Source organism: Phyllostomus hastatus, unplaced genomic scaffold (genome assembly GCF_019186645.2).
Source record: "Phyllostomus hastatus isolate PE091 unplaced genomic scaffold, TTU_PhHast_1.1 phas_scaffold_46, whole genome shotgun sequence".
In the NCBI taxonomy this organism is placed as follows: Eukaryota; Metazoa; Chordata; class Mammalia; order Chiroptera; family Phyllostomidae; genus Phyllostomus; species Phyllostomus hastatus.
Window position 1 is genome coordinate 14908337 of NW_025334032.1, and position 13050 is coordinate 14921386.

At 35.7% G+C, this 13050-nt stretch overlaps 1 protein-coding gene across 3 annotated transcripts in view; it reads left to right on the forward strand.

Moving 5' to 3' along the window:
• MYO16 (myosin XVI) overlaps positions 1 to 13050 on the forward strand; it is a 627599-nt gene that overhangs the window by 200550 nt on the left and 413999 nt on the right. For all 3 annotated transcript variants that reach the window (XM_045821913.1, XM_045821912.1, XM_045821911.1), the window contains exon 4: positions 3693 to 3836. In XM_045821913.1, coding sequence (XP_045677869.1) covers positions 3693 to 3836 — 144 coding nt within the window. The remainder of the gene's footprint in view (positions 1 to 3692; positions 3837 to 13050) is intronic.

The following is a 13050-nucleotide window of genomic DNA, read 5'->3' on the forward strand; positions in this document are numbered from 1 at the left end:
ATCTGAGTCCTTCTTTTCAGGGGGTTCTTTCTCTGATCTTGGGTAGTTTCCTAGAGTGTATGTACTGACCATGACTCAACTAAGTACTTAAAGGGGGCTTCTAAGATCTTTGAAATACTCCCTCTTTGCCACTCTACCCTCTCTACTCCCTGCCTCATGCACTCTAGCCATTTTGGTCTCTCTGGACCTCCAGTTCAGGTTCCTCATGACTGATTCTGGTCAACTGGGATTTTCCTCTTTCTTCTGTAGCTTGGGAATTCCCTCAAGGCTATAAGTTGAAGCAACAGCAGCAGTAGGGCTGCCTTGTTTAATTCCCAGCTCTCAGAGACTATAGTTTGTCTATTTTTATTTAGGAGATTGAGGCAGGAAGGTAAATATAGTCCCTGTTATTTAAAAATGGAAGTCCTCCAGTGAATTCATTGTAATTTTACTATTCAGTGAATAGAATGATACACTGCTATGACAGTACTTCTGGTGGTAGCATGATTTGTACACATTTTGTGGAGGAAATCCTTTTTATGTATTCAAATTCTATAAACATGTGTTATCTTACAACCCAGAAAGTTTACTGATAAGTATTTCACCTATTAATAGGTCTTTTTAAAACTAATTTTACTAATGTGCTAATATGTATAAAAGTCTTCTTTATTTTTTTATTGATCAGAGACAGAGGAACAATCATCAATTTGTTGTTTCAGTTATTTATGATTCATTAGTTGATCCTTGTATGTGCCATGACCAGGGATCAAACCTGTAACCTTGGTGTATTAGGGTAACATTCTAACTGACTGAGCTACCTGGCCAGGGCTACAAATATGAAAAAATCTTACATTCAATATAAGTGATGAATAATTTTCAGGGCCAGGTGCAAAATAAATATGTGGAACTCTACAAAAGTTATTAAACATTCAAGATGGTGAGAGAAGGGCTTTAAACCAAGTGCAGGATGCATCTAAACACAACTACATTTTCATACTCCGATGAAGCCAGCTGTGACTTATACATGTAATGTTAATATGAGTTTGCTCTAAATAGTAAATAAAAATAAGAACAAAATAACTTCTTAAAGGTTTTTATCTACTATATTATGGAATATCTATAAAATATAATATCATGCAATTATTAAAACATATTAGAAATTCCTTTATATGCAACAGTTAACTTTTACAAGATGGTATGTTGTGTAATGCCTAGTTGTCTTATGTAACTAGTGTAAAGGCTATATATAAGAATGTTGATAACTTCCAGCCAAGATAGAGGCATAGGTAGACACACTGTGCCTCCTTGCACAACCAAAATGACAACAAAAAGTTAGAAAAAATAAAACAACCAGTACTGACAGAAAATTGAATTGTATGGAAGTCTGACAACCAAGGAGTTAAAATAGACACATTCATCCAGAACGGTAAGGGGGGCAGAGTTGGGTGGCCAAGTGGAGAGGGGTCAAGGCAAAAAGAGCAGCATCTGGCAGACCCTGGGCACAGGGTAGCAGCAGGAGGACCCAGCGAGGTGGCGAATTGTGGACCAGCACAGCACACAGGGCGGCTGGATGACCATGTGGTCCCACATTCATATGCAGATAAACTAGGCAAAACTGGGGAGTAAGAAAGACCTCCCAACCCAGGGCTCCAGTGTGGGGAAATAAAGCCTCAAAACACCAGTTGAAAACACCTGGGGGGTTACAGTATGGGGAGAAACTCCCAGCCTTACAGGAGAGTTTGTTGGAGAGACCCACAAGGTTCTAGAACATACACAAGTTCACCCACATGGAAATCAGCACCAGAAGGGCCCAGTTTGCTTGGGAGAAGCTGTGGAAGGGACTGAAATTCCACAGAGTGGAGTAAGCACCATTGTTCCCTCTTAGACCCCTCCCCCACAAACAGCATCTCAATGCAGCAACATGGGTTGCCCTGCCCTGGTGAATACCTAAGGCTCTGCCCCTCACTACATAACAGGCATATCAAGACAAAAAAAAATGGCCCAAACAAAAGAACAGATCAAAGCTCTAGAAGAAACACAACTAAGCAACGAAGAGATAGCCAACCTATCAGATGCACAGTTCAAAGCACTGGTGATCAGGATGCTCACAGAATTGGTTGAATTTGGTCGCAAATTAGATGACAAAATGAAAGTTATGCTAAGCGAAATAAAAAAAAATGCACAGGGAACCAATAGTAATGGGAAGGAAACTGGGACTCAAATCAGTGGAGTGGACCAGAAGGAAAAAACAACCAACCAAACAGAAAAGAATTAAGAAACAAGAATTTTAAAAAATGAGGAGAGGCTTAGGAACCTCCAGGACATCTTTAAATGTTCCAACATCCAAATTATAGGGGTACCAGAAGGGGAAGAGGAAGAGCAACAAGTGGAAAAGTTATTTGAACAAATAATAAAGGAGAACTTCCCCATTCTGGCAAATGAAATAGACTTCCAGGAAGTCCAGGAAGCTCAGAGAGTCCCAAAGAAGTTGGACACAAGGGGGAACATGCCAAGGCACATCATAATTACATTACCCAAGATTAAAAGGAAGGAGATAATCCTAGAAGCAGCAAGAGATAAGGAGACAGTTAGCTACAAAGGAGTTCCTATCAGACTGTCAGCTGATTTCTCAAAAGAGACCTTGCAGGCAAGAAGGGGCTGGAAAGCAGTATTCCAAGTCATGAAAGGCAAGGACCTACATCCCAGATTGCTCTATCCAGAAAAGTTTTCATTTAGAATGGAAGGGCAGATAAAGTGCTTCTCACATAAGGTCAAGTTAAAGGAGTTCATCATCACCAGGCTCTTATTATATGAAATGTTAAAGGGACTTATCTAAGAAAAAGAAGAGAAAAAAAACATGTATAGTAAAATGACAGCAAACTCATAATTATTAATAACCACACCTAAAACAAAAACAAAAACTAAGCAAACAACTAGAACAGGGAAAAAAGCACAGAAATGGAGATCACATGGAGGGTTAGCAACAGGGGAGTAGGAGGAAGACAGAGGGGGAAAAGGTACAGAGAATAAGTAGCATAGATGGTAGGTAGAAAATAGACAGGGGGAAGGCAAGAATAGTATGGCAAATGTAGAAGCTAAAGAACTTATAAGTATGACACATGGATATGAACTGAAGGGGGGAATTTGGATAGGAGAGGGTATGCAGGGTGGAGGGTTGTGAAGAGGGGAAAATGGGACAACTGTAATAGCATAATCAATAAAATAAATTAAAAAAGAATGTTGATAGATGAAGATAGAAAGACTATGAAGAATCTTATCTTTCTTGGATGAAATAAAATGGTGAAACTTTATTGTTTTGGCAGTGAGAAACTACACATGTTTTAAAGCAGAAGGATTGTATGATTAAATGCAAATTTTAGAAAGTTAATTCTAATAAGTGGCCCAGGATTTTCTAATACTATCTGGAAATGAAGAGGACCCAAATAGTGAGATATTTTTTCTCTTTATAATACTGGCCCCTTCTTTCTTATTTTTCTTTGCACTGTTCATGGATTCAGTTTCCCCTTAAGTCTTACCTGATGCCCTTTTCTTGTAGGTTAGTTAAAAAACATGAATACATTATTTCCAATAGATCCACCTCTAAACTTCCAAAATTGGCATAAAGGTTTTCTATCCCTGGAAATTTGGAATAAACTTTATCATAGTTTGTAAGATATTACATTTTCTTTTCTTTCTTTTTTTTTTTTTTTTAGTGTGCTCGATATGATAATGCCTTCATTGCAGAGATCCTGATTGACAAAGGGGTCAATGTCAATCACCAGGATGAAGACTTTTGGACACCCATGCACATTGCATGTGCATGTGATAATCCTGATATTGTCCTGCTCCTTGTATTAGTAAGTAAAGCAATTAAGTTTATAACTATTTGAAGATTTGATGGCATATATAGTAGTTCAGTAGAGAAAAAATGTCTGTATATGTTGTGATGTATTCACCTGCAATTATAAGATAATTAGAGAGTAAGGTTGCGGGTTACATAATTTATAAAACAAATTGTGTAGATATGCCAGGCTCTACTCCTTTTGCTCTTTTTTTGGTTATTATATGCCTTAATATTTCACAAGTCAGTCCTAATTGAGTTTGATAATTGTATTTTTTCAATTCGTTCTCCTAATTTTTTAGTCAACTAGGTATACAATAGTAAGAATATATGGCTTATATTGAATGCTGTTCTTTTTGCTTTTATCTAGTAAGGAAGTGTCTACATTTATTTGTATGAAAATGAAAATTTTAAGTATAAAAATCTTTGGAGTTATTTGTTGCTTTCAATTATAGCTCATACCCAGGTAACAATCCTCATAAAACATTAATACTTTTGTTGAAAAACAATGTCAGCACTTAATAGACAGTGTATACTTGTCAAATACAGAAATAAACAAATGAATGAAAGAATGGCAGGCCAATTTTTTTGAAGTCAGACTGAATTTAATATTGCCATTATTAACTCATATCTAATAGTTTCATAGCCACATTCATCTTTTTAAGTGTTCTAGAATTTCTCATTCTACTCACTTTGAACTTATATTTAGAAGTGCTTGCTTCAGCCCACAAGTGGTCTCAGCATCTGATCATGTTTCTCTTCTTTACCAGGAAGAAACTGGTTTTATTTCATGTATAAACAAGGATTTAAATCTATAATTGTCAAACTACTCACATTTTTATGATTCTGCAGTATCATTTCTCACATTTTGAAATAATCCAACCAAATATGCAAAATTATATATTTACTAGTTACTGTAATTCACTGAACTTGATATGCTGATCACTATCTTCATTCATTTAAGTAATATTTATTGATTATCAACTAATTTTAACATAATTTCTTCTCTCATGGAAGTTACAGTTTATCCATTCAGGAAATATAGATTGAGTGACTGCTATGTTTTCACTGCTACACAGTGAATAGAAAAGACATTTTATATTATAGAGTGATGGCAAAAACAAACAAAAGCAAGCACTATAAGTGTATCACCAAGAAATTTAATTAATGGCTTAAGTAAGTCTGAGTAGCCTCATTACCACTGTGTTATAGCCAGCCCACCATACATCCGCAGCAATAAATTCCTTTCAAATAAATGTTGATGAAATACATTGTCATAAAAATTGTAATTAATATAGAAATATGTTCTTGTATAATTAATATAGGAATATGTTCTTGCTAACAACCTCAAAATTGAGATTTATTTTACTTAAATGACATTGTGTATTTAGTCTTTCACACTTGATATTCTTTATATTTTCCAAAGCTCATTGATGAATAAGAGACTGTACATTGACTTATTCAATAAATATTTTAATGCCTTCTATTCTGTACTAAGGGGGTCAACAGGGAACAAAGGAAGCAGAAATCCCTGCCTCTTGCAGCATACATTCTACTGGGGAGAAACAGGAAGAAAAAACATAAATGAATGAAATATATAGTATGTCAACTAAAGAAAATTGTTGGAAGACACAGAAAGAATGAAGTAGAGAGTATTAAAGATTAGTCTGATGGAGAAGGTGACATCTGAGCCATGAGCCTTGTGGAAATGTGGATGCAACTGTACTGGGAAGAGGGAATGGCAAGAGCAAAGCTGTTTTGCAGCATGTTGTGCTTGAGGAACAGCAGAAGACCAGTGTAGCTCAAGTGGAGTAGATAAGGGCATGGCACATCATGAAGTCAGAGAGGCATGGGAGCTACTTGAACCTGGATTGAAAGGATGCTAGATCTACTTATATTGCAAGTGATTAAGGGAACAATTGGGGTGTTTTGAATGGAGAAGTGACAGGATCTGACCTACATTTAAAAAGATAATTTTATCTGTTCTGTTGAATATAGTTGGAGGTGAGGGATAGGACACATATAGGAAGCTATTGCCACTATCTACACTAGATGGGGACATAGTGAGAAGTGGCTGACATCTGGACATTTTGAAGATTAAGTTTTCACAATTTGCTGTGGGATTGGATTTAAGATTTAAGAGATATAACAGAGTCAAGGATGATTTCTATCTTTTTTGGCCTGAGAACTGGAGGGATGAAATTTGTGCTTGCTGAAATGCAGAAGAATGTTAGAATGAAGGTCACTGGGTTGGGTCTAAAAATGAATGACAAATATATTTTAATAATTTTTCAAGTTCTTCAGGAAATCGTTACCTATAAAAATTTCATTAAGCTGAAAAATAATGACTTATTGTGAGTAAAGATGTGTGTGTATGTTGCCATCATACATATATGAGTTATATGTATAACCCATATATATATACACACACACAGGCTGAAAAGTCAGATAGTAGAAACAGAGACAAGATTTGATCTCATAGTAGCCAGCTTCATAACTTGAGCCTCCAAACACTCTGATCTGCTGCCAAATTGCTTATAGAATTCTTAGAGAGGTGAAAGTCCACAAAGTGAACCAATAAGATCGTGATTTTATTTCAATATCATACATTTCCCTTAACACAGCTTTCTAACTGAATTATTTAGAATTAGAGATGAAAATTAAGAAGTATTATACACAGAGTTTACTATCATTATTTTGGTAGTTTTACAGGGTGGATCAAAAGTAGGTTTATAGTAGTTCATATAAAATAATACAATAATTAATTATATAAGAATAAACTTTTTGTTTTGTGTACTCACAAATGTAAACTTACTTTTGCACCATGTTGAATGGTATAAAGTCACCAGAACCACTGAACTAGTGAATCCTCAATTATTGTTTCTAGGGAAAATAAAGTGTTGGGTTCCTACAAGCCTCTGCTCACAATATATTCTTCAACAGATCTGTACAAACCTGGTCTTATGTGTGTTTCTGTCTAAAGACACCTTATTTAATATATTGTTGATTCATAAACATTAAACTCATGGCCAATAACACTATAACTCATGCTTGAACACAGTTCATCCAACACACATACTTTCTATTAATATTCTTCACAGCCATCTTACACTTAGGTTATTAGGAAGTACCTTAGCATAATGCTTAGAAACTATTTTAATCTATGAAATCACTGAAAAAAAGCTCAAAGATGAGGAAAAAATGTGGGACTAACTTGACTGCAGTAAGGACCTTTGTTTACACTGTGAGAGCAGAAATGAGAAGTCAGTGTTGCCTTGTTGGGGCTATGCTGCAAACCTACACATTGGGTGACTAAAATTTTTCACCACTCTGTACAGGTGCAGGAGTTACCATGAAAATACCATGCATAATGATTTTGGTATGACAAATAAATTTTAGCAAGTACGTAGATTCCCAAATGTGGAATCTGTGAATAATGAGGATCAACTTTACTTATTACTAAGCAACAAAAATTGATTCTTTTTAGCATTTTAAGTATGAGTAAAAATCATCTAAATTCAGTATGTTTTAGGAATTAGGGCATACTAAAAATGATGCCTTTCTATAATATGTTTTCAAAATTTAGACAAAAATGTTTTATTATTTTTATATTTTTCCATCATATAACTGAATAGGGTGTAGCAGTTTCCTAGAAATTTTACAAATGTAGAACATTTCCTTGATGCAAGCAATATACTTAATATATAATACTTATATTTGTACAAAGAAGTCTAATATCAGAGAGGTTTGTAGTAAAGTAAATTTCAAATTGAAGTGTTTTGGCTCTTCATAAAATAATATTTTAATACATTATAGTTTTATATTTAATATGTAATTATATGTTATACATTATACAATATTTATTAACTCAGAATTTTATTTTAATCAATAAAACCATAATTTTATTGATAATTTGAGCATTTTACATATATATTTTTAATTATATTTTATTGATTATGCTATTGCAGTTTTCTCAATTTTTTCCCCTTTACTCCCTTTCACCCAGCACTCCCTCTCCCTGAGGCAATCCCCACACCATTGTTTGTGTCCATGTGTCATGCATATAATTTCTTTGGTTACTCCATTTCCTATACTGTACTTAACATCTCATGGCTATTCTGTAACTACCTATTTTTACTTCTTAATCCCCTCACCTCTTTACCTATTCCTTCACAGTCCCTCCCATCTGGCAACTATCTAAATGATCTCCATATCCATGATTCTGCTTTTGTTCTCTTTGTTTAGTATGTTTTTTTAGAGTCAATTTTTGAAAGAAATGTATTTATTGTTATTTTATTGTTCATAGTTTTGATCTTCCTTTTGTTAAATAAGTCCTTTAATATTTTGCATATAATAATAGTTTGGTGATGATGAACTTCTTTACTTTTTTCTTGTCTGAGATATGCTATATCAGCCCTTTGATCCTAAGTTATATTTTTGCTGGGTAAAGCGATCTTGGCTGTATGTCCCGGCTTTTCATGATTTTGAATATTTCTTGCCAATCCCTTCTAGCCTGCAGAGTTTCTTTTGCAAAATCAGCTGACAGTCTTATGGAGACACCCTGTAGGTAACTAACAGCTTTTCTCTTGCTGACTTTAAGATTCTCTCTTTATTTTTAACCTTAATATTTTATTTATGAAGTGTCTTGAAGTAGGCCTCTTTGCATCCATCTTATTTGGGACTCTCTGTGCTTCCTGGAGTTGTATGTAAATTCCTACACCAAATTAGGGACATTGTCTTTCATTATTTTTTCAAATAGACTTTCAATTACTTGCTCTTTCTCTCTTCCTTCTGGGACCCCTATGATGCAAATGTTGGGATGCTTGAAGTTGTCCCAGTGGCTGTTTATAGTATCCTTGTTTTTTTTTGTTTTTAATTCCTTTTTCTTTTTGTTGTTCTGATTGGTTGTTGGTTTGTTTTTTGCGGGGGAAGGGGGTTCCTCATGCTCCAAATCAGTTATTTGATTCTCAGCTTCATCCACCCTACTGTTCTTTTCATGTAAAATGTTATTTGTTGTTATTTTTTAAATATTTTATTTATTTATTTTTAAACATAGGGGAAGGGAGGTAGAAAGAGAGAGAGAGAAACATCAATGTTTGGTTGTCTCTCACATGCCCCATACTGGGGGACTTGTCCCATACCCAGGCATGTGCCCTGACTGGGAATCAAACCAGCGACCCTTGGTTCACAGGCCAGAACTTAATCCACCGAGCCATACCAGCTATAGCAAATGTCCTTTGTTTCAATTAGTATATCATTTGTTTCTGACTGGATTTTTTCAATACTGCTGAGGTCCTCACTAAGTACCTTGAGCATCCTTATAACTTTTGTTTTGAACTCTGCATCTGATAGATTACTTATCTCCATTTTGTTTAGTTCTTTCTCTGGCATTTTGATCTGTTCTTTCATTTGGGCCATGTTTCTTTGTTTCCTCATTTTGGCAGCCTTCCTGTGTTTGTTTTTGTACAATCTCTGTGACTGCGTGTCTTGGTAGTGTGGCCTAATGTAGTAGGTGTCCTATAGGGTCCAGGGGCACAGCCTTCACTATCATGTAAGCTAGGTATTTGAGGTGTGCTCTATGTGTGGGCTGAGTACACCCTTCTTTTGTAGTTGAGTCTTGATTGCTGCTGGCAGTTCAATGGGAGGAATTTTCTCAAGCCAGTCAGCTGCAATGACTGGCTGCGATCACTGCCCATCAACCTCCACCCTCAGTGGAGTATCAGCTTTGCAGTGGCAGGGTGGTGGTGCTCCAACATGGTCTATAGCTGTCCACTGGGTATGCAGGCCCTGGAGTTTCCTGAGTGGTGCAGGCCAAGTTCAGCCCCCACCTGTGTTGTGCTTGGGGCCACTTTGCATGAGCTTTATCTGAGATGGGTGCTATTTGTGCTGGGCTTGGAGGTTCTCAGACGAAACAAAGCTGTGAACTGTAGGCTGGCTGCTGCTACTAGTGCCTGGTCTGAGGCCACTAAGTAAGGAGTATGGGGGTGGGGGAGGCTAGTCACTGAAGCCAGCTGTGGCTTATTAGAGAGGATTAGAAAGCTTTGAAGCATGAGCCAAGACCAGCCATTCATATGGAAAAGTCTCTGCTAACAGCTTGGGTAGGCCTCAAAATTGGGTGGGACTGAGTCTCAGGGAACTCCAGAGTAAAAGAAACAGTATGAGCCAGGTTGATGGAGCCTCAGATATGGCAATAGCCTGCTGATCTGTGGCTCTCTGGTAGGAGGGTTCAGAAAAGGGACAATGACCTCTGCCCTCCTTTCTGTCAGGGAAAAAGCTGTCCCCCAGCTCGTGCCTTGATGCCAGACACTTCAGTTATTTGTGCCTTTGACACTGGTGCCTTTCAAGTGGCTATCCCAGTGCTGGAGCTCAGAGGGAGTGAGTCTGTGGTAGGTTCTTTTGGAGAAACTTCTTGGTACTGCAAAAATTTCCTCCACTGACTCAATTCATGCTGGGTTTTGCAGCCAGAAGTTGTGGGGACTTATCTTCCTGGCACTGGAAAACTGGGCTGGGGGGGCCTGGTATAGGGCTGGCACTCCTCACTCCTGAGATACCCTCCTGAATTTTTATCTACTACATGTGGATATGGGATGAGCCTATTCTGTGCCATGACCCCTCTTACCATTCTGGATGGATGTGGTTTCTTTAATTCCTTAGTTGTTGGACTTCCATTGAACTCAATTTCTGACAGTTCTGAGTGGTGGCTGTTCTATATTTTAGTTTTAATTTTGTTGTAGTTGTGCGAGGAAGTGAACAGTGTTAACTATGTCATTATCTTTACATTTTTTTTATTTTACAATCTGCATTATCCAATTTTAAAACTTTTTTCTAATTTGTACCATATCAAACTTTAATGTTCTATAACTCAAATTACTGTCTAGTTTTTTAAAAAAATAATTACCACAATTTTCTATTTCCCAGATTTTAAGAAGTGCTTTGATATTCAAGAATAAATCATTAAGACTGAAAAGTGATTAACTCAAAGCATGTCAGGTATTATTCTCTTGAGAACCTTGACATTATATTTATTTTAATATGTTTACACATATATTTCTAGCATGTTTTATCAATGCATCTGTGCCTTGAATTAATGCTTTTAAAATGTCTTCTCTATCCCATTGCCAGCTTGCTGAGAGAGGAACAATAGATTCTTCCTTGCTGTTCTGCGTAATGTGATCTCATAGGGATAGGTCACTGTATAACCTTGCTTAGTTCTCCCTTCTTTTCTGATATGATTTTGAATTTAGGGGTTTTCATATGTCTGCAGCATGCTAGATCTGAATTTTCACATTTAATTTTGCAATGTGCCCACAGTTGCTAAGTAGCTCTGTTCTGGTAGCTGTTCTAAAGCAGTGACAAAGCTGCAATTTGAACAGTTCATTGCAATTTGAACCTCAAGAAACAATTTTTTTTCTTTTGGTGTTAATTACCCTGAATGAAAAATAATTTAACTGAATAAAATACTGTATGATATTTGTATTGGGAAAATGATTACTTATGTTCCTTACTAATCATCTTAGACTTTTTTTCCTTTTGAAAATTTTGGGTAGATATGATTTGACATCTTAGAGTCATTTAATAAATTTTACTATTATACATAATTTCAAGAAATGAGTAATGACAGGTGAAGGATAAAATGTTACTTTGTTTTATTTCATAAAGGGGTGACAGGAAATAGTGAATTGCTGAATTATTACTCTCCCATATTTTGGGGAGACCTTTTAAAGTATTTTCACTCTTTGTAATCAGAAGGTTTAGGAGGAAATGTTAGCAAATGGTTAGCCATTTACTACATGATGCTCAGTAATATCTTTATCACTGTTTTTCATCAGTAACAATGGAATGGTTGCCAGAAATTACAGTGAGTAATTTCTCAATCCCTGGCCTTTTTGTGTTTGAACATCTGATGTTAGTAATTTCATTGCCTGTTGGGTGAAGTGTGTCATGGACTGTGTCTAATGGGCAATGAGGAACTAGATCATTTTAATGGGCCCTGCAGGCAACTGAAATGGGGAATGATATTTCAAAAACATTTTAGTTTGTATAGGTGGCTTAAATTGATAGATAAAAATTAAACCATTTTAAAACTTCACTCATTATCTGCTTAGACTACTTCTAGATTAAATAGTACTATAAAAATTATGTTGTTTAGTTTAAATAACCCTTTCCATCACTTTGATTTGTTAAATATTAGGAGATATTCATATCTCCTAATACCATGCTATATTTCAGATGATTATCTTCCTCCCTAGAAAATAAACTTTAAATCCAAATTGTTCAAAGTAAATTTGATTTTCTAGTAAGAACTATGGCAGAAGAACTGAGCTAAAAGCTTTATTACCAACCTTTTATGTGCAAGACCACACACAATGTTTACTCTCTTTCTCAGCAGTTGATCTTGACTTCAACTTCACTGAGAATATCAGTCTTCAGGCTAACTGCCTTCAACTTCCTGCTAACAAACTATTGATTTTTTTCCTATTAATTCACTATGTGTTTTATCCTTAAAGAGGTGTTCATTCTCCTTTAAAAGCTAAAACCTCTCTTAGATTCTACTAATTGCCAGCTCTCTAAGTATTTCTCTTTCATCATTTGTTCCTCTCTTATGTTCATAGTAATTTTATCTGCCTTTCCTTTTAATTTTATATTCTGGTATTAATTAAAAACTAAAAAAGATGATTTTTTTCTCTAATTGTCACCATATTATTTTCTTTCTTATTTTCATTGTCAAGCTTCTCTGAGGAGTAGTATGCTTTTGTTGACCTCAATATATCACCTCCTGGTCACTCTTCCATCCAAGCAATCTCGTTTCTATCATGCAAGCTGCTGAAACTGGCCCTTGCCAAGAACACTTTTGATATATTAATACATCTTTGCAATGAAGTCAGTGGCACATTTCATTGTTTACTCTACATCATGCATTTTACCTGATCTAGAGTCAAATTGATCAAAGAAGAAAATCGGGCAAATGTCCAGTTTTTACCCAAGGTTATATTTTTTCGGCTAATGAGAGTAATAATTTGAAGGAAGCTGCTCTGGATCCTCAGTCCTATTGTTGGCCACTGAGCATATAAGAAAAATCTGTTTAGAAGTATAATTAACAAATAAAATTGTATCTATTTTTAAGTCTATAACATGGTGATTTAAGTATACTTTGTGAAATGATTACTACAATCAGGTTAAATAACACATCAATATCCTTACATAGTTATCATTATTATTAGGTCTTCTAT